This window comes from Lynx canadensis, chromosome B3 (assembly GCF_007474595.2).
Source record: "Lynx canadensis isolate LIC74 chromosome B3, mLynCan4.pri.v2, whole genome shotgun sequence".
NCBI classification, from domain to species: Eukaryota; Metazoa; Chordata; class Mammalia; order Carnivora; family Felidae; genus Lynx; species Lynx canadensis.
Window position 1 is genome coordinate 131,501,765 of NC_044308.2, and position 27,577 is coordinate 131,529,341.

At 41.5% G+C, this 27,577-nt stretch overlaps 1 protein-coding gene across 1 annotated transcript in view; it reads right to left on the reverse strand.

Moving 5' to 3' along the window:
- PTPN21 (protein tyrosine phosphatase non-receptor type 21) overlaps positions 1-26,301 on the reverse strand; it is an 83,867-nt gene extending 57,566 nt beyond the window's left edge. Inside the window, exons 1-2 of the mRNA XM_030319745.1 lie at positions 26,252-26,301; positions 22,048-22,430 (exon numbers count right to left, since the gene is read on the reverse strand). Coding sequence (XP_030175605.1) covers positions 22,048-22,227 — 180 coding nt within the window. The 5' untranslated portion in view covers positions 22,228-22,430; positions 26,252-26,301. The remainder of the gene's footprint in view (positions 1-22,047; positions 22,431-26,251) is intronic.
- Positions 26,302-27,577: the final 1,276 nt, after the last annotated feature.

The following is a 27,577-nucleotide window of genomic DNA, read 5'->3' on the forward strand; positions in this document are numbered from 1 at the left end:
CTAAATATAAGAAATTCTTCAGAATTTCTTTAGAAGAAAACAGAGGTAAATCTTCATGACTTTGAATTTGGAAATGGATTCTTAGGTATGACACAAAAAGCATGAACAACAAAGGAAAAAAAGATAAATTTGACTTTATCAAAATTTAAAACTGTGTGTATCAAAGGACCAAATCAATAAAGGAAAAAGACAACTATAGAATAGAAGAAAATAGGGGCGCCTGGGTGGCTCAGTTGGCTAAGCGTCCAGCTTCGGCTCAGGTCATGATCTCACGGTTCATGCGTTTGGAGTCCCCCGTCAGGGTCTGTGCTGACAGCTGGGAGCCTAGAGCCTGCTTCAGATTCTGTGTCTCCCTTTCTCTCTGCCCCTCACCCACTCACGCTCTGTCTCTCTCTCTCTCCTAAAAATAAATAAACATTAAAAATAAAAAGAATAGAAGAAAATATTTGCAAATCATGTATCTGATAAGGGTCTAGTATCTGAATATATGAACAACTGTTACACAACATTAAAAAGACAGACAACTCGATTAAAAAATAGGCAAAGGACTTGAAGATACTTCTCTAAAGAACATATACATATGGCCAATAAGCACATGCAAAGATGCTCAACATTATTAGTTATTGGAGAAATGCAAGTCATAACTGCAATAAGATACTACTTCACACCCATTAGGCTGGCTATAATTTTAAAAATAAAAAATAAAAAGCACTGGTGAGAATGTGGAGAAATTGGAACCCTCAGACATTGCGAGTGGGAATGTAAGATGGCTCAGTCACTATGGAAAACAGTTTGGCAATTCCTCAAAAGTTAAACATACAATCATCATATGACCCAGCAATCCCACTCCTAGATATACACCCAAATGAAAACAGGCACATGTATATTCGTACCAGCAATATTTGCAATAGCCAAAAGGTAGAAACAATCCAACCATCCACCAGTAGATGAAAGCACAGACAAACTGTGGAACTGACACACAATGGAATATTACTCAGCCATAAAAAATGAAGTAGATGCATACTACAATATGAATGAACCTCAAAAACAGGTTAAGTGAATGAAGTCAGGCATAAAAGGTCCCATATTGTATGATTCCATTTATTTATTTATTTTTAAAGATGTAGCCTTGTTTTCTGTTTTTTAAAGTAAACTCTACTCCCAACATGGGGCTTGAACTCACAACCTCAAGAATCACATGCTCTACCAACTGAGCCAGCCAGGCACCCCATTGTAGGATTCCACTTAAATGAAATATCCAGAATAGATCCACGGTGACAGAAAATAAACTGGCGGTTGGTGGAGAGGGAGGGAATTAACTGCTTAGTAAGTACAGCATTTCCTTCTAGGGTAATGAAAATGTTTTGGAACTAGATACAGGTGCTGTTGTGACTATACTAAATGTCACCAAATTGTTTACTTTAAGGCGGTTAATTTTTTGTTAGGTGAATTTCATTTCAAAAAAGTTTTTTTTTAAAAATCAGAAATACTCATAATTAAAATCAAGTACAGAATTTTTTTTTAATGTTTTACTTATTTTTGAGAGAGAGACGGGGAGGGAGGAAAGCGGGCAGAGAGAGAGGGGGATAGAGGATCCGAAGTAGGCTCTGCACTGAGAGCAGCAAGTCCAATGCGGGGCTTGAACTCACGAACTGTGAGATCATGACCTGAGCCAAAGTTGGACACTCAACTAACTGAGCCACCCAGGCACCCCTTAAGTACAGAATTAAAAAATTCTACTTTTCAAATGTTTATCAAGTTCATTTCATTTGAAAAAGTCTAAGGAAAAAAAGAGCCAGAAATAGATTAATCTAGCCATGAGTTAATATTTTCTATTTCCCAATACATATACTTAGATCAAGATTTTGTACAGTTGGACAATACTCAGAAATCTCAACTACTAGAACATAAGTGAATAACATAGAATAGGCAAAAATGTGTTTGTGTAATGAAAAATATATGTCGAAGTCACAATTTTAAAGTCTATGTCCCAACAAAGAAGAAATTTCTTCTGTCTCTTTTATGGACTTTTTTTTCACTTTTTTAAAAGTTTATTTAAGTAATCTCTACATCCAATGTGGGTGTTTAAACTCACAACCCTGAGATTAAGAGTAGCACACTCCTCGTCTGAGCTAGTCAGGCACCCCTGAACTTTTTCTCCTTATTTCATGAATATTTTTAATGAGTTAAGTGAATTGGTTATCCAATTCAAACTAGGTTAAAAGATGACAAATTAAAGGGAAAACAGCTTGGGGCGCCTGGGTGGCTCAGTCAGTTAAATGTCAGACCACGGATTTCAGCTCAGGTCATGATCTCACAGTTTGTGAGACTGAGCCCTGTGTCGGGCTCTGTGCCAACAGTGCAGAGCCTGCTTGGGATTCTCTCTCTCTCCCTCCCTCCCTCCCTCCCTCTCTGTCCCTTTCCCACTCACATTCTTTGTCTCAAAATAAACAAACAAACAAACAAAAACAAAGGAAAAAGGAAAGGCTTATTAAATAGCATGTTAGAAGCAGCAGGAAATGATGGGTAATACTTTTTCCAGCAAGAGAGAACACATATATACCAAGAAAAAAACCCTTTAAAAAGAAGCTATAAAGAATTACAAAAACACTGTAGTCTAGAGTTATTTATCAAAGGAACAAATAACTCTTAAACACTAGTCATATATTTAACCACAACGACTGGTGTTCGTTTGTTTAAGACGAATAGAGAAGTTTATAAATCCTTCCAGAGACTGGCATTAAAAACAGTTGTTTGGACAAAAGAATAAATTTTGGTTATTAGACAAAGTTATGAAGACTACTTCATTTCCCCAAAGTGATTAGAAACATAACTTATTGTATGTACAACTTCACATTACTTTAGCCAATTTAATTGCTGTTTCATTACTTCACTTGTAGGTTCAATCACATTTCTCAAAGCCATGAAAGAGATTTCAACTTTTGCCATTTTGGTACCTGCTGTAATTTTGAGGTTTTTCTCTAGAGGGCCATGCGTGGAATTCTGATAGTGATCACTAGCTCAGGGTAGTCTAAAGAGGACTAGACTGAAGTCACAAGGCTCCACCTCTGAGTACTGACTCCACCACTCATCAGCTCCGGACTAAGTCACTTCCTCACAGAGTCTGTTTCTTCATAGGGAAAATAACATGTACCCTGCCTTCTTCACAGAGTTGTGGTGAACTTTGTTAAGTTATCACTGTGCTGATAAAACTTAAAAGCACTCTTGTTATATTCGCCCTGAGTACGTAAACTTGGCAGATAGGATCTCTTCAGGTGTGCCTGAGAAAATAGAATGAAACTTACTTGAATCAAGCATCCTTCTTCCTTGAAAATATGACTGGCCAAATTTCTTCCTTTATTTAAAGTTAGGATACACTAGAACCTTATTTAGAAAGAAAGAAATATAAAAACCTTGGTACAGACAGGCCCCATGTGCCCTAAATTTAAACTGTTACTACCAGTCATTTCTTGGTCTAGGAGATTTTCCCAGAATCATGTGTCTTTTCTTTTTTTTCTCCCCCATGTGTCTTCTTTTGAGTCCAAATCTTCTGGGTTATGCATGTCCTGTCTTATTTATAGGCTTGGTTAATTGTAATAAAAATTTCCTCACAACCTGGCCTTTAATTATTGGCTTTTGATTCCTGCCTCCCACTGCTCCTTATCTAACTTCCCAGTACCTTTCCCGATAAGAAACTACCTCCATGTGGATTCTCTTTCTCCGAGGCTCTGTCTACTCTCACTGGTGACGCAGCAAGTTGACCTGACCTGTGGGAAACTCATTCCAGTAAATAAGCCTCTAAACCACTGAATCTTCTGGCATCCTCTAGATCAATGCTTGATTATCACCAAATACATTTTTGTGAGACTTCTCCCACTGTCAGACATTTTTACACTCTCTTTCCTATTTTGTTCTGAACACGTCAGTAGTTTTCATAAAGTTATTTGATAATTTCTCCATAGCTGTTTAGAATTTTTCACAGCTCCTCCACTAAAATGGTACAGATAATTGTGCCTGCTATGTAAACTACATTAAAAACAAAAGTTACACTTACAAAACTTTGCCTTTTCAGACACAATATGGCTGACTTCCTTTAAATGAACTAAGGTGATTTGTTAATTAAGCTTTTTGTTCAGAGGAAAAGATAGTTGACGAATTTCTGAGCTGGGGGGCACCTGGGTGGCTCAGTTGGTCAGGCATCCAGTTCCTGATTTCAGCTCAGGTCATGATCTCATGGTTCAGGGATTCTCTCTCTCCCTCTCTCTGCCCGTTCTCTTAGGTCTCTCTTTCTCAAAATAAATAAATAAATAAAACTCAAAAAAAAAAAAAAAACTTTTTTTGAGCTTGGGTGAAAAGTGTCCCCCAAATCACAGTCATCTAAAGAGACACAGAGCTATTATAAGCAGGTCCACATCTTGTCAGAATGTAAACCCTTTCCTAATCCCCAAGTCATTTCTTGTCTAATTATTTCAAGAGTCTTTTAGTTGTACTATTTTTAAAACAGAGCAAAGGGACACACGATTTAGCTGGAGGGTTTTTTAAGCCACTGATGCACTGAGTTTGATAAAAGTTAATCCCATATAAAATTGCAACTATAATTTTATCCTGATGCTTTTCTTAGACGAAGCAGAAGTCAGAAGACTTTTCATCAGGAAAGTGATGATAGGAGATCGCTCTCTAGATAAAGCCTATCCGAGGCAGAGATCATCTAACAAGGGTAGTTAACAGGTATTAACCTAATTCAAGCGTGGAGCTTACCTCTCCACTGAGTGTCCCATAAATAATGAAGCATTGTATCTCTTCCTTTTGACAGATAGTATGGTAGTCACAGTACCTCAAGCAGACAGTGTTTTTTCCCTTGTCGATTTAATTTTGATCCATTTTCTTCTGTCCTTGGTCAAATAATATATTATCTATTTTATAATCAAGGTGATAACACACAGTATCACTATACTCTATCTAGCACACATGAGGACTAAGAAAACAGCATTCAAAAGTACATTTTGATCTTCTAAATTCACTCACATTTTTATTAAACTGAAGTCCAAGTAACTGAATTCCTCAAATGGCCAGATTTTTGTTGCTGTTGTTGTAGCATTTAACTTTTAGGAAAAGAGTCAGATGATAAGTCAATTTAAGGGATATACTGAAAGAAAGTCCAAGGCATGAACTGGGATCACTATTTATACAGATGACTGCTGATAACTTTTCTTTTAAGGAAAAAAAAAATTTTTTTAATGTTTATTTTTGAGAAAGAGTGTGAGTGGGAGAGGTGCAGAAAAAGAGAGAGCTAGAGGGGTGCCTGGGTGGCTCCGTCGGTTGAGCGTCCGACTTCGGCTCAGGTCATGATCTCACGGTTCGTGAGTTCAAGCCCTGCGTCGGGCTCTGTGCTGACAGCTCAGAACCTGGAGCCTGTTTCGGATTCTGTGTCTCCCTCTCTCTCTCTGACCCTCCCCCGTTCATGCTCTGTCTCTCTCTGTCTCAAAAATAAATAAACGTTAAAAAAAAAATTAAAAAAAAAAAAGAGAGAGAGAGATAGATAGATAGATAGATAGACAGACAGACAGACACAGAATCCAAAGCAGGCTCCAGGCTCTGAGCTGTCAGCACAGAGCCTAACACAGGGCTCAAACCCAGGAACTGTGAAATCATGACCTGAGTCAAAGTTGGACGCTTTCCCGACTGAGCCCCCCAGGAACCCCTGATAACTTTTCTATTTACTATCCTGGACAATAAGATGCTATGAAGAATACAATGATCCCCAAACACAGTAAGATCATTCTTCAAAAAATACACTATACTGTGGGGTGCCTGGGTGGCTTAGTCAGAAGAGCATGAGACTCAATCTTAGGATCCTGAGTTTAAGCCTCACGTTGGGTGTAGAGATTACTGAAAATAAACAAACTTAAAATATCTATATACTTTACTTTCTAAGAAAAATGGACTACCTACTGTCTTAGAAAGATTCATCTAGGGGCGCCTGGGTGGCTCAGTCGGTTGAGCATCCGACTTCAGCTCAGGTCATGATCTCCTGGTTTGTGAGCTCAAGCCCCACATGGGGCTCTCTGCTGACAGCTCAGAGCCTGGAGCCTGCTTCTGATTCTGTGTCTCCCTCTCCCTCTGCCCTTCCCCCGCTCGCACTCTGTCTCTCTCTGCCTCTCAAAAATAAAGAAACGTAACTTTCTTTAAAAAGAAAGACTCTGTGTCAGACACTGTGGTGGGAACAAAAGAATATAATTCCTGCCCTCATGTAGCTTACATTCCGGTAGGGGGAGAAAGACAAGTAAAATATAGGGAGGCCAGATACTGATAAGGGCTATGGAGAAAGATACTCAATTATAAGATTAAAAAAATTATCAACATGTCTTTAGAGTAAACTACGATTAAATAGGAATTTTTAGTATACACAAAATTTTACTACCCAAGAATGACAGAAATAACTGAGATGTCACTGTACACAGTTTCAACAGAGGCAAAGCTGGTGTGCTCTATTTTATACTAGTACATAAGAGGTCATTTTGTTTAGAACCCACATAACTGAGGGTGAACCAGAGCCTATCATTCCTCAATTATTTTAGTTAACCAGTTTGTTTTGTTATATTACAGGACTATTTCTTGTATCTCATTCCAACAAATGAACTAGATCAATTTTCTCTTTCTAAATTTGGGATTTCTGAGGCATATTAACTTAATTCACAAATGCCTATGTTTTAGGGCAATTGATAAATACTAGCTCTTCTCTTTTTATTGACAAGGGGGTTAAAAGACTAACTTGGCTCAGATTCTAGTGTGTGTATGTATATATGTATATAAATTAATTCCCAGGGAAAAATGTTTTTAATATTTTCCTGAATTCCTCTTAATTATTTCTTCTATCTTGCCACAGACAGCGAGTAGTGCGAGCAGTATTTTTAGAAGTTGTAACAGTGCAACATAAAAGCAAAAAGAACAGAAATGAGCATATTTATGAAGAGCTGTTTATTTTTCTGACACTCATTTTTGTCAGATTGAAATTATAATTGTTTCCTGTTACCTAGATATGGTTGTGATGTGGGGAGAGGGGAGCCATGGAGAGATAAAGGGAATTAACTTTTAGAACTACAAATGAATATAAGCCTAAATATATTTTAACAAAGAATTGAGTTAATGTTAATTTCTATTACCTGAAAGAATGTTATCCAAGTATTTTCCACTGCCTTAAAAAAAAAAACAAAAACACAACAGTTCCACTGTTCTTAAATTAATACTACCATGAAAGATCTGAAGATTATAAAATCAAGAAAATTGCTTTCGTGGTTAAAATCCTGAACAGACACACATGAAGAAACTCCCTGACTTCTGTTATTAAAAGCTATACTTGTGGGGTGCCTGGATGGCTCAAACGGTTGAGCCTCGGGCTTTGGCTCAGGCCACGATCTCATGGTTCGTGAGTTCAAGCCCCGCACTAAGCTCTCTGCTATCAGCATGGAGTCCACTTTGGATCCTTTGTCTCCCTTTCTCTCTGCCCTCCCCAACTCGTGCTAGCTCACTCTCTCTCTCAAAAATCAAAATAAACATTAAAAAAAATACTTAAATAGGGGCGCCTGGGTGGCTCAGTCGATTGAGTGACCGACTTCAGCTCAGGTCATGATCTCATGGTTTGTGAGTTCCAGCCCCGCGTCGGGCTCTGTGCTGACAGCTCGGAGCCTGGAGCCTGCTTCAGATTCTGTGTCTCCCTCTCTCTCTGCCCTTTCCCTGCTCATGCTCTGTCTCTCTCTGTCTCAGAAATAAATATACATTTAAAAAAAATACTTAATGGGGCCTGGGTGACTCAGTCGGTTAAGCATCCGATTTCAGCTCCGGTCATGATCTCCCAGTTTGTGAGTTCAAGCCCCGCACTGGGCCCTGTGCTGACAGCCCAGAGCCTGGAGCCTGCTTCAGATTCTGTGTCTCCCTCTCTCTCTGCCCTTTCCCTGCTCATGCTCTGTCTCTCTCTGTCTCAAAAACAAAACAAAACAAAAAAAAACTTAAATAAAAAGCTATGCTTGTTTTCATTAATCAAAGTTTAAAAATCATGATTTCATCATACATGAAATAATTGTTTTCTCCACATATTTTATGAGGTGGTTTTCTAACTACAACAAATACTTCTTCCATATACACAAATGCTCCAAGAAAAGAGCAAAACTGTTTCCTTTTTTAATATGGAAAAGTGATTTTCCCCTTCTTGATTAATAAGGTTCCCCTTAACAAAGGCCACACTTAAGGGTTTAATAGATTTCCTTTTAAACTATGCTCCTTATTGAAAACCAAGGCACAAAGGGTACCTAACTAAGTAAAGGTGCATAACTCAGAAATATACACTCAATATTTTTAAATTAAGTACCATAATGCCAGTTACATTTTATTCTATATAGTACTATTTTGGGGCGCCTGCGTGGCTCAGCTGGTTAAGTGTCTGACTTTGGCTCAGACCATGAGTTTGAACCCCGAGCCCCACATAGGCTCCATGCTGACATGTCAGTGCACAGCCTGCTTGGGATTCTCTCTCTCCCTCCTTCTCTGCTTCTCCCACACTTGAGCGCGTGCACACGTGTGTTCTCTCACTCGCTCTCTCAAAAATAAATAAACTTAAAAACAACAACAACAACATCAACAAGTAAAATGGAGTAACAATTTCCAGTGGCCCTGTCTTCATGCTCACAATTCACAAACAGCAGAATGAAAACACTTTGGTAGTGTGAAATGCTGTAACAGGTGGAAATACACCTACATGCACAGTAGCTAAATTGCAGTGATTCAGCTCCATCAGGAAAGGCAGCAAGCACTTCTATGGGCTCACTGGCTCTACATTTGGTTTGTATGCAGATTCGGACTCTAGGAGCCCCCAAGTTCAACCAACAGCAGTGCAACCAGATATTGCTTTGGAAAATCACTCAGCAGAGAATTCTCCTGGGGGAATTTCATCAGCCTGACACTTCCAACTCCGCCAGGGGATGGGCTCACGAAAGGCTCCTGTCGAACAGCTCTGCCCTCAGTGTTTCAGGCACTCCCGGTGGTGTTTTGCTGGCCTAATTATGACTTGTGTTCCTTCTCAGAATTATCTTTCTGGGCCTGATGTAACTTCAAAAACATATTTTAAGCAAAATAATAAATTGTAGTAATTAAAATAAGCGATAATAAATATCTCAAGAGTACTTAAAACAATCTCCATCAGATCTGGGAGGCTGCACTGTGCCGAGCTGTCCTTAGGGGCATGAACTCCATGGCAGGCCATCTGTCACTTGCCCAAAGTTACAGACTGGGGAGAGAGCTGCCCACCAAAGAGGAGCCAGAAGAACTACTCTGGTTGTGGTTTCTGCCCTAGATCCATGAGCAAGTCACTGAACACCTGTGTTACCCATCTGTGACATGGAGAGAAGCAGAATAGTGCCTCACTCATAGAACTGCTGAGGATCAAAATAAGCAAAAACATTCAAAGCACTTAGAGGAGTGTCTCACGCATGATAAGTGCTCAAGTCATATCAGCTCCTATTATCACAGTTTTTAAGTCCTCTGGAACAGTATAAAATTTCATACTGCATCTTTAGTATATAGGAAATTCTATACTTGACTATTTCCTTCACTAACAGGATTTTGTCTTTGGCAACTTTTCCTTCTCTTTCTCTCCTTCTAAAATAAATTATGGTAAAATATCAACACTTGAATTGCTTCTATTTAGGAAAATGACAAAGGCTCAATAGAAAAGTAGTGTGGTGTGGTGCAGTGTGGAGGGGAAAACAGTAAACCGAGAGCAAAGACCTGAATATCAGTTGGGGGCTGTCACTGCTAGTTGCCCCAGCCAGAGGCTAAGACTGGAATAGTCTACAGCAAATTCTGCACTCTAGCAGTGGGTGACATACAAGTATTGTATAATTTTAGATACAGTCTTCATTACTGAACATGCTTCATTTTTACATTATCATGCTGTAATAAAGAACTTATGTGTTCTTTTCCTTAAGTTGCCATTCAAACTAGATTTGACTTCAAAATAGGTGCCAGTAGTGAAAATAAAGTCAAATATGTACTGTCTAAATATTATCTGTAAGTGCAAAATACAAGTAAATGAGAACTAAGGTTATTTTCTAGTTTATTCACACCAAACTCTGGAAGAGAAAGGATATTATAATGGCTACCTTAATTCTCAGTAGGGTAGCTCTGAACTTAATTGGCTGATGGTAACACCTCAAGTCCTAGTTCTCCATCCATTTTCTCCTCAATAAATTATTTCAACCAATGTGAATTTAAATGATGAAAAGGAAAATGGAAGTGGCTAACTCTACACCAAAAATCAGAGTTGCCAGTTAAAAAGTATCCTGCATCAGGACCTTGGTCTGGACACTGGCCATCTTTGGTCCACTCTATCACTGAGATGGTGGGAGAAGGAAGAAAGTCAATCACACTTAGGGATAAATCATACATATGTAAAGCATCTAGTACAGTGCTTGGCCTCTAGTCAGTACCCAGTAAATAGCTATCATTCTTACTATCATGTGTTGCCATACCACATATGAAAGAAATAAAATCCTGAGAAGTTGGTTTTCTTGGGTTACATGGGTAGTGACCCAAGGGATTTAAACCCAAGTTCCTTTGGCACCAAAACTCTACCTTGTTGCCTGTAGAACCCTACTTTGCCATCTGCAGGTGAAACTAATGGTACAAAGTTCAATCCGCCAAAAATTCACCTGACATCGAAATTAATTTGTCAAGTCAAAGTCTGAGCAATCTATGTAACTGTAACACAACTGAACAAAGGCAAATTGTTTTTATATTTGCAAAGAAAATGAACTGCGGCCAGCCAGCATGAAATTACTTGTACACTTTCTTAGCCTGCTCAGTTAAAGCTCATTCAAAATAACGTAATTACTCTGTCCTATTTACAAACCTGAACACTGCATACATTTTAGTCATCTCCTTTGGGCAATCTACTACATAAGGGTGCAGAAACCCTGCATGGAAAAGTTAGTTCTAATACATGTTGCTACTTCTCATAAAGGATTTGTGACACGCAGAGTTTCTTGTGGTGAAATTAGCAACATAAGCTAATTCTTAAGAATTTAGGTTGTCTCTGGATATCCTGTCAGTTCACTAGCAAATAAATAAAGTGACATTTATTCATGAACTAACTGTTTGGAGAGCCAAATAGGAAAGTATTTGCTAAACCAGCATATGGTTAAGAAAGTAACATAAGCTAAGGTCTTGTTAATAGAAAAAACCCCCACAGTGTTCAGGTGGGGTGAGTTTCTGATACAAAAAATGAAGTATGGGCTTAACAGCTGGCCAGTGAATTTGGTTAATACATAAATAGAAGTATGAGCCATCCACTCCTTCGCTGAAAACTTGTCACACCTATGGTTTGGATGGGCATAAAGGTGCTATCTGGTAAGGAAGACTGCTGATGGGGGTCTACCATCAGAGCAAGGAAGGAATTCCCACTCACAATTCCTCCTTTTCCTCCATGAAAGGAGCTTTTCCCTGGAGAGTAAGATGTCCATGGGGTGCCTGGCTGGCTCAGTCGTAAAGCATGTGACTCTTGATCTCCGGGTTGTGAGTTCGAGCACCACAATAGGTATAAAGGCTACCTAAAAATAAAATCTTTAGGAGAGGCTAGCTGGCTTAGTGGTTGGAGTGTGCAATTCTTTTTTTTAATGTTTATTTTTGGGAGGGAAAGAGAGAGACAGAGACAGAGGGCAAGGAGGGGAGGGGCAGAGAGGGAGACAAAGAATCTGAAGCATGCTTCCAGGCTCTGAGCTGTCAGTACAGAGACTGATGCAGGGCTTGAACTCACAAACCATGAGATCACGACCTGAGCCGAAGTTGGATGCTTAACCAACTGAGCCACCCAGGGGCCCCCGGAGTGTGTGACTCCTGATTGCAGGGTTATAGATTCAAGCCCCACGGTATGGAGATTATTTACAATCTTTAAAAAAATAAAATAAAATGGGGTACCTGGGTGGCTCAGTCGGTTGGGCAACTGACTCTTGATTTCAGCTCAGATCATGATCTCACGGTTTGTGGGATTGAGCCCTGTGTCAAGTTCTGCACTGACACCTGGGAGTCTGCTTAAGATTCTCTCTCTCCCTCTCTCTCCTCCCCTTGCCCGCTCGCACAAGTACTTTCTCTCAAATAAACATTTTTTAAAATATAATAAAATAAAATCTGATCTGAAAAAAAAAAAAAAAAAAGAGTAAGATGTCCCAGTGAGGAAATGAATACCTCAAATGGAGAGAAAAGCCATTCAAAAAGGGCATATGTAGGCACAGGCAGGGAGAAGTATACTTCAGAGGCAAATTATTCTCCTAAAAAATACAAAGCTCTTAAATTGTTCACAAATATTCTATCCTACCAACACCTTCGTCTGGAGAAAGAAAGATCAGGGAAGAAAGATCCTGCTAAACTGCAAGCAGGGGAAAAACTGCCTCATCTGTAAGAGGCTTCTAGGCCCACAGCCTGGCTCACAAATGGATTGGGGGAGGGGCATCTGAACCACCTGAAATTGTCTGCAAAAGTCTGCATTTGCAAGACAGTCTCAAAGGGACCCATGATTCACATAACTTTAAAAGTCAAAGTTCAAGCAGAAGTGTCACAGATACAAACTCAAAATCTTACTCTTCTGCTTATGAGCTGTGTGATCACCCAGATTAGCGAAGCAAATCACCCAATTTTTCAGAACTTCAGTTTCGACATTTTAAAATGGAAAAGATAATGCCTAACTCCATGTGAGGATTAAATGTGATAAGGCATATTAAGCTTCCAGCACAATCATGTTCATCCACCCAGAAGGAGGGCAGCAGAAAGCGACTAAAACTTCTAGCATTATACGGAATGAAATCTGAAACTTTATACACCAAGGACAACGTCAGGACTTAGTGAGAGCCCCCCAAACACCATCAGTTCCCTATATCCACCATTTCATAACTCACAAACCTCCCCACATGAATAAATTCATGCCTCATTTGACGGTCATGACATTTCTGGCAGATTGTTGGTGAAAGAGATTCAAGGACATCTCTAATGTCTCTGAAGTGGAAAATCCAATACTGGGAGAAAAACATCTCAGACTATTAGCTCTTAAACTTATCAGAAATTAAATGAAATGGAATAATACTTCATTTCTCTAAACAGGTTTCCAAATTCTGCAATAACTTGTGTGATGTTATTTATGTTAAAATGCATAACATCTTCATGTTTGTATTTATAATTCCTCTACTTATTTACACAGCTGGTTCTTTTTTTTTTTTTCAAGTTTATTTATTGTTTTAGTAATCTCTGTACCCAATGTGGGGTTCAAAGCCACAACCCCCGAGATCAAGGATCGCACACTCTGCCAACTGAGCCATCCAGGTGCCCCTATGTGGTTAGTTCTTAATTATCTAGACCAAATGAGAAAAGTAATAGAAAATATAAAAATTAGAAAAATCCTTGCTCATTTTAATCAGTTTTGGACCTTGGAAAGCTCACTTTATGTAGGTAGAGAGGTCAATCTAAGATTTCCATTTGTTTCAGATGGTCCGATAGATCTAACCAAAGATATTTACTGATACTTGTCTATACAACAATTTTATCTGATTTATAACTTGCATAACTGAATGAATATGCAGCCGAAAGGTTGAAAACTCTGCAGGTGTTATACTTTTACCTTACACATGTTTCAGTTATTTTTAGAGTCCAACTGAAAACAGCTAGTACAGAAGAAAATACGCATGAAATTCTTGAGGTCTACTCAGATAACAGTCAAGATAAGGTCAGTGGATATTTGGAATACCTAAGACACTAATTTAAAATAAAACACTCCGATGGCCAAGAACACTTTCTAAAGTTGTGCTTGAGAGTAATGGTTTGCATTATATGCTTGATGCCTCTCTATATCAACAAATCCCTTAGCCAAAAATTTCCTCATCATCCAGAAAACATTATGGGAAGAACCTATTTAAAAGAAGCTGACATTCCCTCAATATAGCAATCTTACCTCAGGGAGTCCCTAAAACCTGACTGTTTTCTGACTGTTTCAGAAGAAGCCCCAAAATGAAGAAGAAAATTCTAAAGAAAAAGGTGCTTTCCTGCCTGTGTTCAAAGCTTTGTGAATGTTCAACCCTCTCCAAATAATACAATCATAGAGCAAATAAAAGCTGACTTAACTGAGCTGCTATCTATGCTTATCAATGTAAATTCAAAACAAGAACCTTAATTTTATTTATTTTTTTAACTTTTTAAAAATGTTTTATTTTTGAGAGAGAGACACAGAGACAGAGTGCAAGCAGGGGAGGGGCAGAGAGAGGGAGACAGAAAGAATCCAAAGCAGGCTCCAGGCTCTGAGCTGTCAGCACAGAGCCCAACCCAGCACTCCAATCCATGAACTGTGAGATCATGACCTGAGCTGAAGTCGGACGCTTAACCAACTGAGCCACCAGGTGCCCCAAAAACCTTAATTTTAAACTAAGTAGACACTGGGGCACCTGGGTGGCTCAGTTGGTTGGGCATCTGGCTTTGGCTCAGGTCACATCTCACGGTTTGTGGGTTCGGGACCCGTGTCGGGCTGTGCTGACAGCTCAGAGCCTGGAGCCTGCTTCAGATTCTATGTCTCCTCCTCTCTCTGCCCCTCCCATGCTCATGATCTGTCTCTCAATAATAAATAAACGTTAAATAAACAAACAAACAAACAAATAAATAAATAAATAAAACTAGACATTTATTCAGCAACTTAGTACTGTAAGGTACAAGGCAATATTTCAGACAATGGTGACCTTAACAGTCCTACACTGATAGAGCTTACATTCTAAAGAATAAAAACTTGCCATATGTGTGATGTACTTTGAATACAAGTTTTAAAAAATTTTCTGAAGATCTGTGATAAATCGTTACAGAGTAACCAAATATCAAAGGCTTTAATTAAATTCTTAAAATAAGAAGTCACAGGAAGAACTTGCAAATTTTGCTCAATTTTTTGCCTGATTCAACAAAATGCTTTGGAGGTAATTTTAGCTATGGCTTAGCATTGATCTCAACTTCAAAACTGTAGTTATATATGTACACCATATATGTAGACAACAGTGAGGATCCCCCTTCCCCCATTCACACCCAAAACACTCAAAAATCGCCGAAAGAAAACTGCCTTCTAAAATTTAAGTTATAAAACTAACACATAATGTATCATAGCAAAAACATGAAAAAGTTATCTTTAAAAGACTTCTCTAGAAGGGGCACCTGGCTGGCTCATTTGGCTGAGCACCTGACTCTTTATCTTGGGGTCATGAGTTGGAGCCCCACGTTGGGAGTAGAGATTACTTAATAAATAAAAGTTTGTTTTTTGTTTTGTTTTTTTTTAAATTTTTTTTAACGTTTTTTATTTATTTTTGAGACAGAGAGAGACAGAGCATGAATGGGGGAGGGGCAGAGAGAGAAGGAGACACAGAATCAGAAGCAGGCTCCAGGCTCTGAGCCATCAGCCCAGAGTCCGACGCGGGGCTCGAACTCACGGACTGTGAGATCGTGACCTGAGCCGAAGTCGGATGCTTAACCGACTGAGCCACCCAGGCGCCCCTGTTTTTTTTTTTTTTTAAAGCTTCCAGGGTTGGGATACCTGGCTGGCTCAGTCCCTAGAGTATGCAACTCCTGATCTCAGGTCCTCAGTTTGAGCCCCATGTTGGGTGTAGAGATTACTTAAACAAAACAAAACAACAACAACAAAAGGTTTCCCAGGTGTTTTAAGTTACTTGTTTCCTAACTGGAGACTAAAATGTTAAAAAACAAAAAAACAAAACAAAACAAAAAAACCCCACTCCAACCACATGTAAATTTAAGTTGAATAAGGACTTCATGATAAAGGAAGGGATCCTGTACAAGAAATAATCTAGGGGCGCCTGGGTGGCTCAATTGGTTAAGTGTCCAACTCTTGATTTCAGCTCAGGTCATGATCTCAGGGTTTTGTGAGTTTGAGCCACAAATCAGGCTCTAGGCTGACTGTGCAGAGCCTGCTTGGAATTCTCTCTCTGCCCCTCCCCCACACGCACTCTGTCTCAAAATAAGAAACTTAAAAAAAAAAAAAAGAAATAGTAGGCAATGAATCTAATTAAAACCCATGATAACATGATAAAAATAGGATTATCAAAAATAAGGGGGCAAGAGGCAGTGACACTGTACAAACTAATTTCAACTGGCATGGAAAAAGAGGTTCAAATATGATGGGTAAATTACAATGGTACATTAAAATTTTAACAGTCTAGTAACGTAAAAGGTGTGATTGCCAGGGCACCTGGACAGCTTAGTCAGTTTAGCATCAGACTTTTGATTTCGACTCAGGTCATGATCCCAGGGTTGTGGGATCCAGTTCCACTAGGTGTGGATGGAGCCTGCTTAAGATTCTCTCCCTCCTCCTTTGCCCCCTGACCCTACAAAAAACATAAATAAATAAAAAATGTTTAAAAAAAAAAGTACAATTGCCAGTAGCCACTATACTTGTTTTTACTCTAAGAACATTTTTATGAATAAACATTGCTTCTTCCATTTACAAGAGACTACAGGATATTAACAAAAGAATGAATCTGCAAGAGAAGTTGGTGAGTCACCACAACATGGAAATGGGAGACATAAACAATAACAGTAATGAAGAGTCACACTTCCTGGGAGTTTCTCACATACCAAGTCCTCTGCTAAATGTTTTTTCATTTAACACTAAATCCTCACAACCACCATCAAGTATATACTACTCTTGGGGCACGCCTGGGTGTCTCAGTCGGTTGAGTGACCGACTTCAGCTCAGGTCATGATCTCGTGGTTTGTGAGTTTGAGTCCCACGTCAGGCTCTGTGCTAACAGCTCAGTGCAGAGCCTGCTTCAGATTCTGTGTCTCCCTCACTCTCTGCCCCTTGCCCATTCATGCTGTCTCTATCTCTCATAAATAAAAGAAATTTTTCTTAATTAAGAAAAAAAAGTATATACTACTCTTACTGTTATCCCCAGTCTACCGATGAAAACCAGTGGACTTGAAAAATACCAAGTCCAAATGTAATTGGACAAAAATCACTTTTTAAAAAATGTTTTTATCGTGAAAGTTTGTTTTTCATTTCGCCTGGTCTTTTTTTCAGATAAAACATTTGCATCTATGTGAACTGTTGTAAGTGAAGGAAAGAGATGCATAAAGTGGACAGGATATTTATGAATTACGTGATGATGTATCGCCTGGACAGATCACAGAACTGATGGGTCACATAATTAATAAATGGCAGCACTGGGGCTCAAATTCAAGTTTTTCTGATTCGACCTGCAAATGTCTTAAGCACTCTGTTAAACAGCCTTCTCAAGAGGCAAATAAAGGCCGTGCCCACCTAAGCCCTGCCCAGAAAGGGTGCCGAGACTCAAAGGAACTTGTCTGATGCCAGAGGCAGTACCATTCCCCTCATGAAGATAGGTAAGGCTTTCAAGGCAGCTTCCTTCTCTGGTTCCAGTCTCACCAACTGGCTCCCATGTGGCCTGCCCACAAAACACGGCCTGGCCAGGGAACACACATACTTGGGGCCCTTGGTGGCTCTATATCTTGTTGTAAATTATGAAATTTTAATCCTGCTTTTACATATCCTTCTCAGTGAGGTGGGGTAATGCAGGTCTTACTCCCTGAGAGGATAGGTTTTTGCTTTGTTTTAAGGGCAGGGGAGAGGAGGGGAGGGGAAGAGAGAGAGAGAATCTTCAGCAGGCTCTGCACTCAACCTGGAGCCCTGGAATCATGACCTGAGCCAAAATCAAGAGTCAGATGATCAACTGGCTGAGCCACCCAGGAACCCCAAGACAATAGGTTTTTAAACTGAACCACCTTACTCTAAACTATGCTGATTCCATTAAGGTAACCCTGCCCAGTGGGAGTGGTTGTTCCCAGGTGATACCCTCTTGCCTCACCACATCCATCAAACCTCTGTAACACATACCCTCCAAACTGAGAGAAAATTTCCTAATTCCCCTTAAATTCTACAAAGGCTTCCACAGCCTCTCTTGAAAACACATTATGAAACTCAGAATGAATGACAGGCAGAGAATTTCAACAGCTTTTCATGAGGCTGTTACTATAATGAATTCTCCTATGGGGATAATGTTCTACCATTTTTAGAAGTCACTTTCGACAGCTCAAATATGGTGAATGTAGAAAAAGTTAATCTAAGGTAACTAAATTGGAAATAAGTACATTAACCTTTCCATCTGTAGTTTCTGAATGTATTATAAAATATCTTAGACATTCAAAAAAAATATGGAGACTAACAAACATCATACAACTACGCATCCAGCTTAAGAAATAAAATAATACAAAGAGGTGAAACCTCTGCGTTGTGTTCTAATGATATTATTGTGGAGCCCTTGTAACTGTCGTTATAGAAGTAAAATAACTAAGCAAGTAAAGACTTTTCCTCCCCAAATTTAAATCTGGTGAGTAGCAGAGCTTATCAGCCAAATCTATACACTATGATAATTCTGAGTCTACTTGATGGGAGAATAGTGCCAGATAACAAACACCAACAGCTCGTCGTATGAATCTCGTAAGTGATGTATGGACACAAAGTCAGAACAGGTGTTATCCTGACTCAGAGTCCTTCTGAAGGGTCATTCGGTCATTTGGTAAGATTAGGCCTGGGGCTTGAGCCATCTGTTTATATGCTACAGAGCAGAGCTTCTAGAGGTTTGAAAGGAAGAGTTTGTAATACAAACTAACTTCCTAACCATGACTGTCATTAAATATTGGAAATACTGGGATAGTCTATCCAAGGGCAAGACATTTTCTAGGGCCCATGCCCATTCCCTCTCAAAGCACTCTACTCTTGTTAAAATTAGTCTCATTATGTACCCACAGCCGTATGAAGTTGCTGGTTCCTGAGTATGGCCACTTCAAGCAAGCGATGGTCATTTCTCTGGACTTCCTGATGAACAGAGAAGGAAAGCGATGCCTGTGGGTTTAGTTCAGCCTGTTTTTATTGAGCACATTCCATGCCTGGTACTCTAGGTACAAAAATAAATTAACCACAGTTCCTCAAGAAGTTGATTCTGTAGTGGCTGTACGCAGACCTGGTACATGAGGAAGAAGTGACAGCAAAAGAAGAACCAAAATTTTAAAAAAAGGAAAACTGGGTGAAGGAAGTAAAAATATATATAATAAATGTAAGTAAGCAGGGCTGGCCACTGAGGCCAGCTCTCATGGTTTACTTTGTCCTTCTTGGACTGCTCCATTTCATCTTCTTCCTAAGGCTCTGCCTCCTCTATTCAACCCCGAAGGGTCTGTCTGCTATGTCTTCTCGTTCTGTCCTAGACGGCCTCACGCCCTCTCCCAGCTTTGATGAACTGACCTAGGTTGAGATTCCCAAATCTCTTCCCCGTAGCTGAGCTCCAAGCCCACAACTGCCTCTCCTTGCTCGACCTCTCCAACTAGCATCATTTTTTTTTAATTTTTTAATTTAATCCAAGTTAATCAGCAGTGCAATAATGACTTTAGAAGTAGAATCTGCTGATTTATCCTCTACATATAACACCCAGTGCTCATCCCAAGAAATGTCTTCCTCAATCCCCCTTGCCCATTTAGCCATCCCCCCCACCCACATCGCCTCCAGCAACTGTTTGTTCTCTATATTTAAGAGTCTCTTACGTTTTGTCCCCCTCCTTGTTTTTATATTATTTTTGTTTCCCTTCCCCTATGTTCATCTGTTTTGTATCTTAAATTCCACATATGAGTGAAGTCATATATTTGTCTTTCTCTGACTAATTTCACTTAGCAACAAACTGGCGTCTCTAACTCACCAGAAGTGATCTCACCACACACCTCTCCTTATCCCCTTTCAAATCTGCTCTTCCTTTTATGCCGCCTCTCCCGGTTACAGCCTCCAACGTTCACTGGATACCTGAGTATCAACCTGGACCCCTGGCTAGCTCTTCGCCACACTTGGTAGGTAGGTCCTGAATATCTCCAGATTCCATCCACTTCTCTCCATTCCCATCCAAATCCAAGTGACTACCGTCTGCACAACTCCTCCTTTTTACTCGTTCTCCAGAGGGCCCACCCTTCACAAAAACAATTATACCAAGTCCCTGCTTATAATCCTTCACTAATGGGGCGCCTGACTGGCTCAGGGGGCATGCAACTCTTGATCTTGGGGTTGTGAGTTCAAGCCCCATGTTGGGTGTAGAGATTACTTAAAAATAAATAAATTAAGTAATTAAAAAAATTCTTCACTAACTTCCCTACTACTTTCAGGTAGAAAACTTGCCTCACGTCTTTCGTCTGCAGTTCCTATGTTGGAAGTCTAGTCCAGCCTTTTGCCACCCTGTACCATCCCCTTCCCTCTGCAGCCTCTCCCTACAGCACCCTCTACTTTCCCCCAACGTAGCATGGATCAACCTATTTTCTTACTCATTATCAACACTAGGGTGAGCTCCCAGTACATACGCCCAAGGCACTAAAGAGCTCTTTTATATCAAACAATCAGATGATTCTCAATAGTCACCAGGAGCACAGTTTATCTCTTTGTACCTTTTTATGAAATACAACAATGGGATTTCCAGTTAGGAATATAAGCTGGGCATTTACATAGAATAACCAGTTTCTCCATCTTCCTCTTACCCCCAAACCAAGCAATCAAAGAGCTATGAGCGCAGAACTTGATGTGGGGCTCGAACCCACAAGCTGTGAGATTCAGACCTGAGCTTAAGTCAGACACTTAACCCAGGCACCCATCATTTTTTTTTTTAATGTTTTATTTATTTTTTAAGAGAGAGACGGCAGGGGAGGGGCAGAGAGAGAGAGAGAGAGAGAGAGAGAGCAGGGGAGGGGCAGAAAGAGAGGAGGACAAAGGATCAGAAGCAGGCTCCATCCTGACAGGCTGAAAGCAAGCCAGATGTGGGGCTTGAATTTGAGAACTGTGGGATCCCGACCTGAGCCAAAGTCAGATGCATAACCGACTGAGCCCCCCAGGCATTTTAATTTAAGATTTGATGTGGATCCTTGAGGACTCCACAACTTCCTACAGACAAAATTAGCAGTTTCCTGGGCAAACCTCCCTATGATAACTATAAGACTGTTATTAGAACTTTGGCTTTGGCGGGGCGCCTGGGTGGCTCAGTTGGTTAATCATCCGACTTCAGCTCAGGTCACGATCTCACAGTCCATGAGTTTGAGCCCCGCATCAGGCTCCATGCTGACAGCTCGGAGCCTGGAGTCTGCTTCGGATTCTGTGTCTCCCTCTCTCTCTGCCCCTCCCCTGCTCATGCTCTGTCTCTCTCTGTCTCAAAAATAAATAAAAACATTACAAAAAAAGAACTTTGGCTTTGGGGTGCCTGGCGGGCTTAGTTGGAACAACATGCTGAATCTTGATCCTCAGGTTGTGGGTTCCAGCCCACACTGGGTATAGAGATTACGAAAGAAAGAAATAAACTTGGAAAAAAATAATACAAAGTTTTTAAAAAAAAAGAGCTTTGACTTTATTTGCACTTTAAGTCACACAACCACTGTGAGAATCAGGCACCAATGTTATCCCCACGGCTCAGATGAGGGAACTAGGGCCCAGAGAGGGGACATAAGTTTTCAAGGTTAAACAACCAGTCGGTGGGGAAACCAGAATTCAAACTCAGGTGGTATGTCTTTATAATTGTGGCATGGACTGTGCAAAACAGTCAATGGATACTGAACGAATGAAGTCAGTAAAGTGTACTAGATCAAGATGACCCATTTGGGGTATTAGAAAACCAGCACTTGGAAAATCCTAAATGCATTACTAATCTGATTTTGGATTGCATTTTGAGGGAACAAACATAAGCACTTTCAAAACTCAGACACTATTATCTTACGGGGCACACTCAAAAGAAGACCTTTTGCTCTGTATCTATTCCTTCCTCACAGGGAGGGAGGCTTGCAGGCTCGGACATCAAGGCCAGGGACATACTTGAAGAGCACAGAGCCAGCAAGCACTAAAATGGGAAAGAAGGCGCTAAGCCAGCCTAGAGAAGCCCGCAGCCTTTTGCCAGGCTGGTGGGGAGGGGGGTGTGTGTGGGGGGGGGGTCTCACCTCCCGCAGCTCCAGTCTTTGGGCCACAGCCTCCAGGCTCTCCTGGCCAGTGCTCTCCACGGACAGCGTGAACTCCACAAACTCGTTATTGAGCAGCTGGATCCGGGCAACCAGGCAGCTCTTGCTGGACACCGTGTAGCGCCGGGTGCGTTTTAGTTTCAACCCGAATGGCAGTGGCATCTTCTCCCTTCGCGGGTGGAGGGGTTGAAGAGGGAAAAGCACCGCCCCAATCCGGTGGTGGTGACGGCGGGAGAAAGCGATCCTCTCCTGACCTGACCGCAGGAGCACCGTACAGTCTCCGGCTGCTCACCCAGCAGCGGCTGCCGCCATCAAAAAGCAACTGAGTCCCCAAAGGCCGGGCGAAGAGAGCATCCACGCCAGTGCTGAGGAAAGAGGAACACCAGTGACATAGGCAATAGCAACTTCTGAACTGAGTTTTTATAAAAATACAAATCAATAAGGTTGCATCCAAAGAATAAGCTTTCCCTCTCTTCTGGAAAAAGATGGCAAGAACGGGATCTGGGAGGCATGTGAGGAAGTTTATCATCAGACGAGTTAGCCCCTGGGTCAGACTCCACCCCTCATTCAATCCTACAAATAGTGATAACCACCTACGGCTATCTAGGGGATTAAATGAGATAATGGTTGGCAACGAAGATGACGCCAAATTTAGTAGCTTAGTAGCTCGTATTAGTGGCTCTATGTTAAAAGGTTTTTTTTTGTTTTGTTTTGTTTTAGTCGCTTTTTGGCTCACCCAAAACACCCGAGGTCAGGGTTCTTTTAGCCCTTAAGGGAGAACACTGCAAAACACCTCCAAAAGCACTACGTAACAAATTAACCCTGAACCCAAACGGGAGGAATAATCTTCTGGAACATATGGCAGTCGCGAGGTTCAAGCGAGGTGAAACGCTTAACGAGCATTTGTAGCGCCGTTTGTAGTTTATAAATATTTACGTCACCAAATTGATTTGTTTATAAACAAGGCAAAGATCCTACAGATGCTTGTCATCCGATGACCATCAGAAGCATGTAAATTCTGAAAAGGGTGGCCCCGGCTTCCCTCCGGAAGGGTACGCCCGAAGAGGCGGTGGGCCTTCACCTAAGCGGGGCCTCGGGCCAGCGGACGAGGCGGGCGAGGCCTTAAATGCCATTCTGAATTAACAAGTGGCGGACGCGGCTCAGCAAGCCCATGAGGCCGGGGACCAAGCGGAGAACTCAGACTCGGACTCCCATCGAGTCCTCCCAGCGGAAAAGCAGGCGGCGTTGCCTGGCCAACGCGCTGCCTCAGAAGCCCCGGAACTCTCCGTCTGCGGCCACGTTTCCGGACGGACGCGCCAGGGAAGAACCGGCCCCTACGCTCCCGGAGGGAACGTTTAAAGAACCCAGCTCGAGCCCCGCTGGAGGTTGGAGAAGTCAGGGTGGGGGTCCATCTGGTTCCCGATTTGGAGCCTCAGGACACTTTCCCCCTCCCCCACCCCAACGCTATTTACAACATTTTAAAACACACCTGTTGATGGTAACTCCAGGTTGGGGCAAACTGAGCGTGAGCGGCGGCTGGGAGTTTTTCCCCTAAAGGAGTCAACAAAATCCCGGGACGGTTCCCACCCTTTGTTTTCTTCTGAGTGGAGACGGCCCCCGAGGACGAAACGTTTGGCTCGGCCGTGGCTCGCAACCCTGAACTTGGGCGGGGAACCACGCGGAGGGGCAAGGTCCGCCCCCAATCCTCTCAGCTGGGAGACAGAACCCAGGCCTCGAAAGAAGCGGCTTTCTCAGCTTCACACTGGGATGGGCTGAACTGGGAATTGATCCCAGATTCCTCATTCCCCGTCCTCTGCTCTTTCCCACTTTCCTGACTGCGTCTCGGTTTCAGAGGTGATGGGCACACAGGGCTGGGGTACGGCAGAGCTAGAGAACAGGGTTTCGCTATTTCACTAGGCTTTGCCAAAGTTAACATTTAGAATTCCGTTCCACAAAAGTGTATTGCATCTCGGAGTACAACGCGGTGTAGTGGACGGTGTGAGAAATCTAAGACGAACCCTAAGCCGTCGCTGCCCTTAAGGAGATTACATGCATGCTATAATTATATACATGGCTGTATCTCTAGTAAGGACGGAGCCACGGTTTTCTCTCTGATTTGTTTTCTGTTGTTTGTGCTTTGGTTTGGTTTTTGTCTTTGGAATTCTGGTTATGCCCAGGTAGCCAAAAAATAAAAGCTAAAAACAAGCAATAGAGGAGAAAGGGCAACCGGGACTACATAAAGTGCTGTTTTAAACAACAAAATTTTTGCTGGGTACTTTCTGTAGGTAAAAGGACCATACTAAAAGGGGGAAATACAAATATAAAAAGATATGGTCTCCACTTGCGATTTTCAATGCTTCCTACCTCAGGGTATAAACTAGATAGATAGTTGAGGCAAAAGGGAAAAAAAAATCAAGAAATGAGAATTTTAAATAATAAACTTTTAACTAAAAAATTGCCTGATGGGCCATCAGTGTTTGTATAATACATATTTTTAAAAAAGATTAGATGTACATAAAATACCACATATACTACATAAATACCTTTCATGAGATGAGGTGGTGGATTTCAATTTTATATACAAATTATGATAACTGAAAGTAAGACAAATTAAGTATTGTGAAAAGACAAGATATTGCATATATACAGAGGAAAGATGTGTATTAAGAGTGTTCAAATATGGTAGACTTCATTACAAAGACAGACCTAAGAGCCTTGAAGGCAGTAGATATTACTCTATATAACTTAATTATTAACTTAAGGCTCTGATTAAGCAGATGCAGAATAAAACTTTCAGTTGTCCCTGAGATTTGAAATGTACAGCATCAGAGATAAAGAAAAGTCAATGTTCTTTATTTTGGTAGATATTATAATTGAGAAAGTTGAGGGGTCAATGTGGGTGTGCATGTCTATGTCAGGTACCTTTTTCCCCAAGATCTATCCACAAGAATAGCTTGCTTTTTGCTTATTTATAGAAAACCTATGTTAATACTGTTTAATAATTTAGAAAATTATCAACGATTAACACATTTTAATTTTCAGTTACATATAGTATTCACTAGCAAATGGAGTAGAAATATAAGTTGCTTTTTGGGGGTTTCAGGTGTAGAATAATATGCAGTAAATTGAAAGGTCTGAGATTATAACTTCTCTACTAAACAAATAATTCATAATTCGCTTTTGAAGGAGAAACTAGGAAATACTTTCTCTACAAAACCATTCTGTTATGTAATAATAGCTACATGTTAAATTCTTTTCCACTTTTCAAAAGGCAGTCTATTTGTGAAATCATTTTAATGTTTTCACATCCTCTTTCAAAAGTTTTTCAAATAGAGTCACTCTGAATACTGTCGTTTCCACCCTTGCTAAGATCCTCCCCACATGTAAATTTGCCAATGATACTTTAAAGTAAAATAATCACTAAGAGTATATGACATCTTTAGAGTAATACATAAATCTACAGCATTAAATCAAACATTTTTCTCACGGACTTATGCGTAGATACTCGAGAATACCATACCCTAGAAACAAAACAGACAACTATTATCAGATTAAAATTACTGTCATATCCCCAAGTTAAAAAAAAATCTGTCAGCAACTAATTAGGCATACAGCGGTTGTCACTTAGAGCACACGGAGTGTTTTGAATGTGTTTGCGAGTACGCTATTATTATAAGGCTTTCTCAGCAAAAAAGAAAATAAGACGCGTATGCCAAGAGCAAGCCAATCTAATCAGGATTTGCAGAAATCACAAGTCGGAATTTGCAGACCCAAGAATTCTTTTTTTCCAGAGTAAACACTCTACTCCAAAAACAAGTCACCACCAAACAATCCTTCCCTACTCGCCTTCTCGCCAAAGTTATCCGGCAAATTTCGCACTTAATATTCTGAGAGACCCAACTATGCCTAAGACTTTTAAAACCGTGATCCAGAATTTAGCCTCAATAGTCAACCGAGTTCAGAATAAAAGTTCAAGATCCCCTTTAGAAATGAACCCAAATAGATCACGGAGAACCTGGAAACGGAAGACTTTTCTCTTTGTTACGCTGCTGCCAGGGGTCTGGGAACCGGGACCCATCCTCCGGGACGCCTGAGCTGGCCGACGCGCTCCGAAGTCCCCGCTTGCGGACACACCCCACCGCTCGGCCCCAGCGTCCGCCCGCCGGCCGGGGACCCGCGCCCTCACCTGCTCCCGCTCCCGCATCCTCAGGGCCGCGCGCCCGGCTCAGCGGCCCGCCTCCCTGGGTCCCGCCGCGCGGCAGCCGCAGCCGCGCCCGCACGCCAGCCCGCGGCGCGGCGCGCTCATGGGGCTCGCGCGCCTCACTTCCTGTCTCCAAAACCTCGGCCCGCAGACCATTCCCCTGGGCAGAGTCCGGCGGCGGCGACGGGAAAGGCCTGGAGGTGGGACGGGCCGGGAGCGCCGCACAAAGGAACCGGGCGGGGGTCGGGGCGACAGGAGGACGGACGGACGGACGCGCACGGGACGCGCGGCCGGAGCAGCGGAGCGGCCGGGGCCGGGCGTCCCTCCCCACAAGGGCCCGGCGGGCGGGCGGATCTGGGGAGGCGGCGGCGGCCCGTGACCTCAGAGAGTTGGAATGCGGGTGGCGGGGCGCGGGGGAGGTGCGGACAGCTGCGCCCGGCCGCCGGGGAGGGGGCGCGCCGCTGCTTTTTTTAATCATATGACCACTTATTTTAAGAGTTTCCAAATAAAGCAAGCCTTTTAATAAAAATGAGGGGAGGGGGATATTATTTCGGTTCCAGGTACAGGGTTTTACTACTTTGTTGTTAGGTGGTCCGTAATATGCTGTAATCGCTAGAGTTATCCGTTTACTGTTGTATATTTCTGAAAACGATTCAAATATTCTATTTCTTCTTTCCATGCTTACGTCTAAAGATCTACCCCATAAAAAAGGGAAAACATTGATTAGTACTGGATGGAAAAGTCTCCCCCCCGCCCCCCCCCCCCCCAAAAAAAGGTTGATAAGGTCTCAAATAACCTCTCAGTCTCCAAAAGAGCTGTATATGCAATACAGTGTAGAGCTATTAAGGATGGAGACTCCATGGTAAAGTTGTCTAGGTTCAATTCTCAGCGCCAACACTTTTCTAGCTGGGTAACTTTGTGCAACTCTCCTAAGCTCTCTCTACATGCTTCCTCTCTTCTATAGGGAGAATGATAGTCACCTTCCAGTAACTTGTATAAAATATATGTGAAGTGTTTCATTTAACCCTCGGCCCTATTAGCAGTGCTTATTATTACACAATACTGTATTTTTACACTGCATTACTCCTGAATTGCAACACTTAAGCGGAGGAACAAAACTGTGTGACCCTAACACCATGACAGTAGGGTTGTTCCATCTTTTTTTTTAATTTTTCTTTTTAACATTTATTTATTTTTGAGACAGAGAGAGAGCATGAACAGGGGAGGGTCAGAGAAAGAGGGAGACACAGAATCTGAAACAGGCTCCAGGCTCTGAGCTGTCAGCACAGAGCTGACGTGGGGCTCGAACCC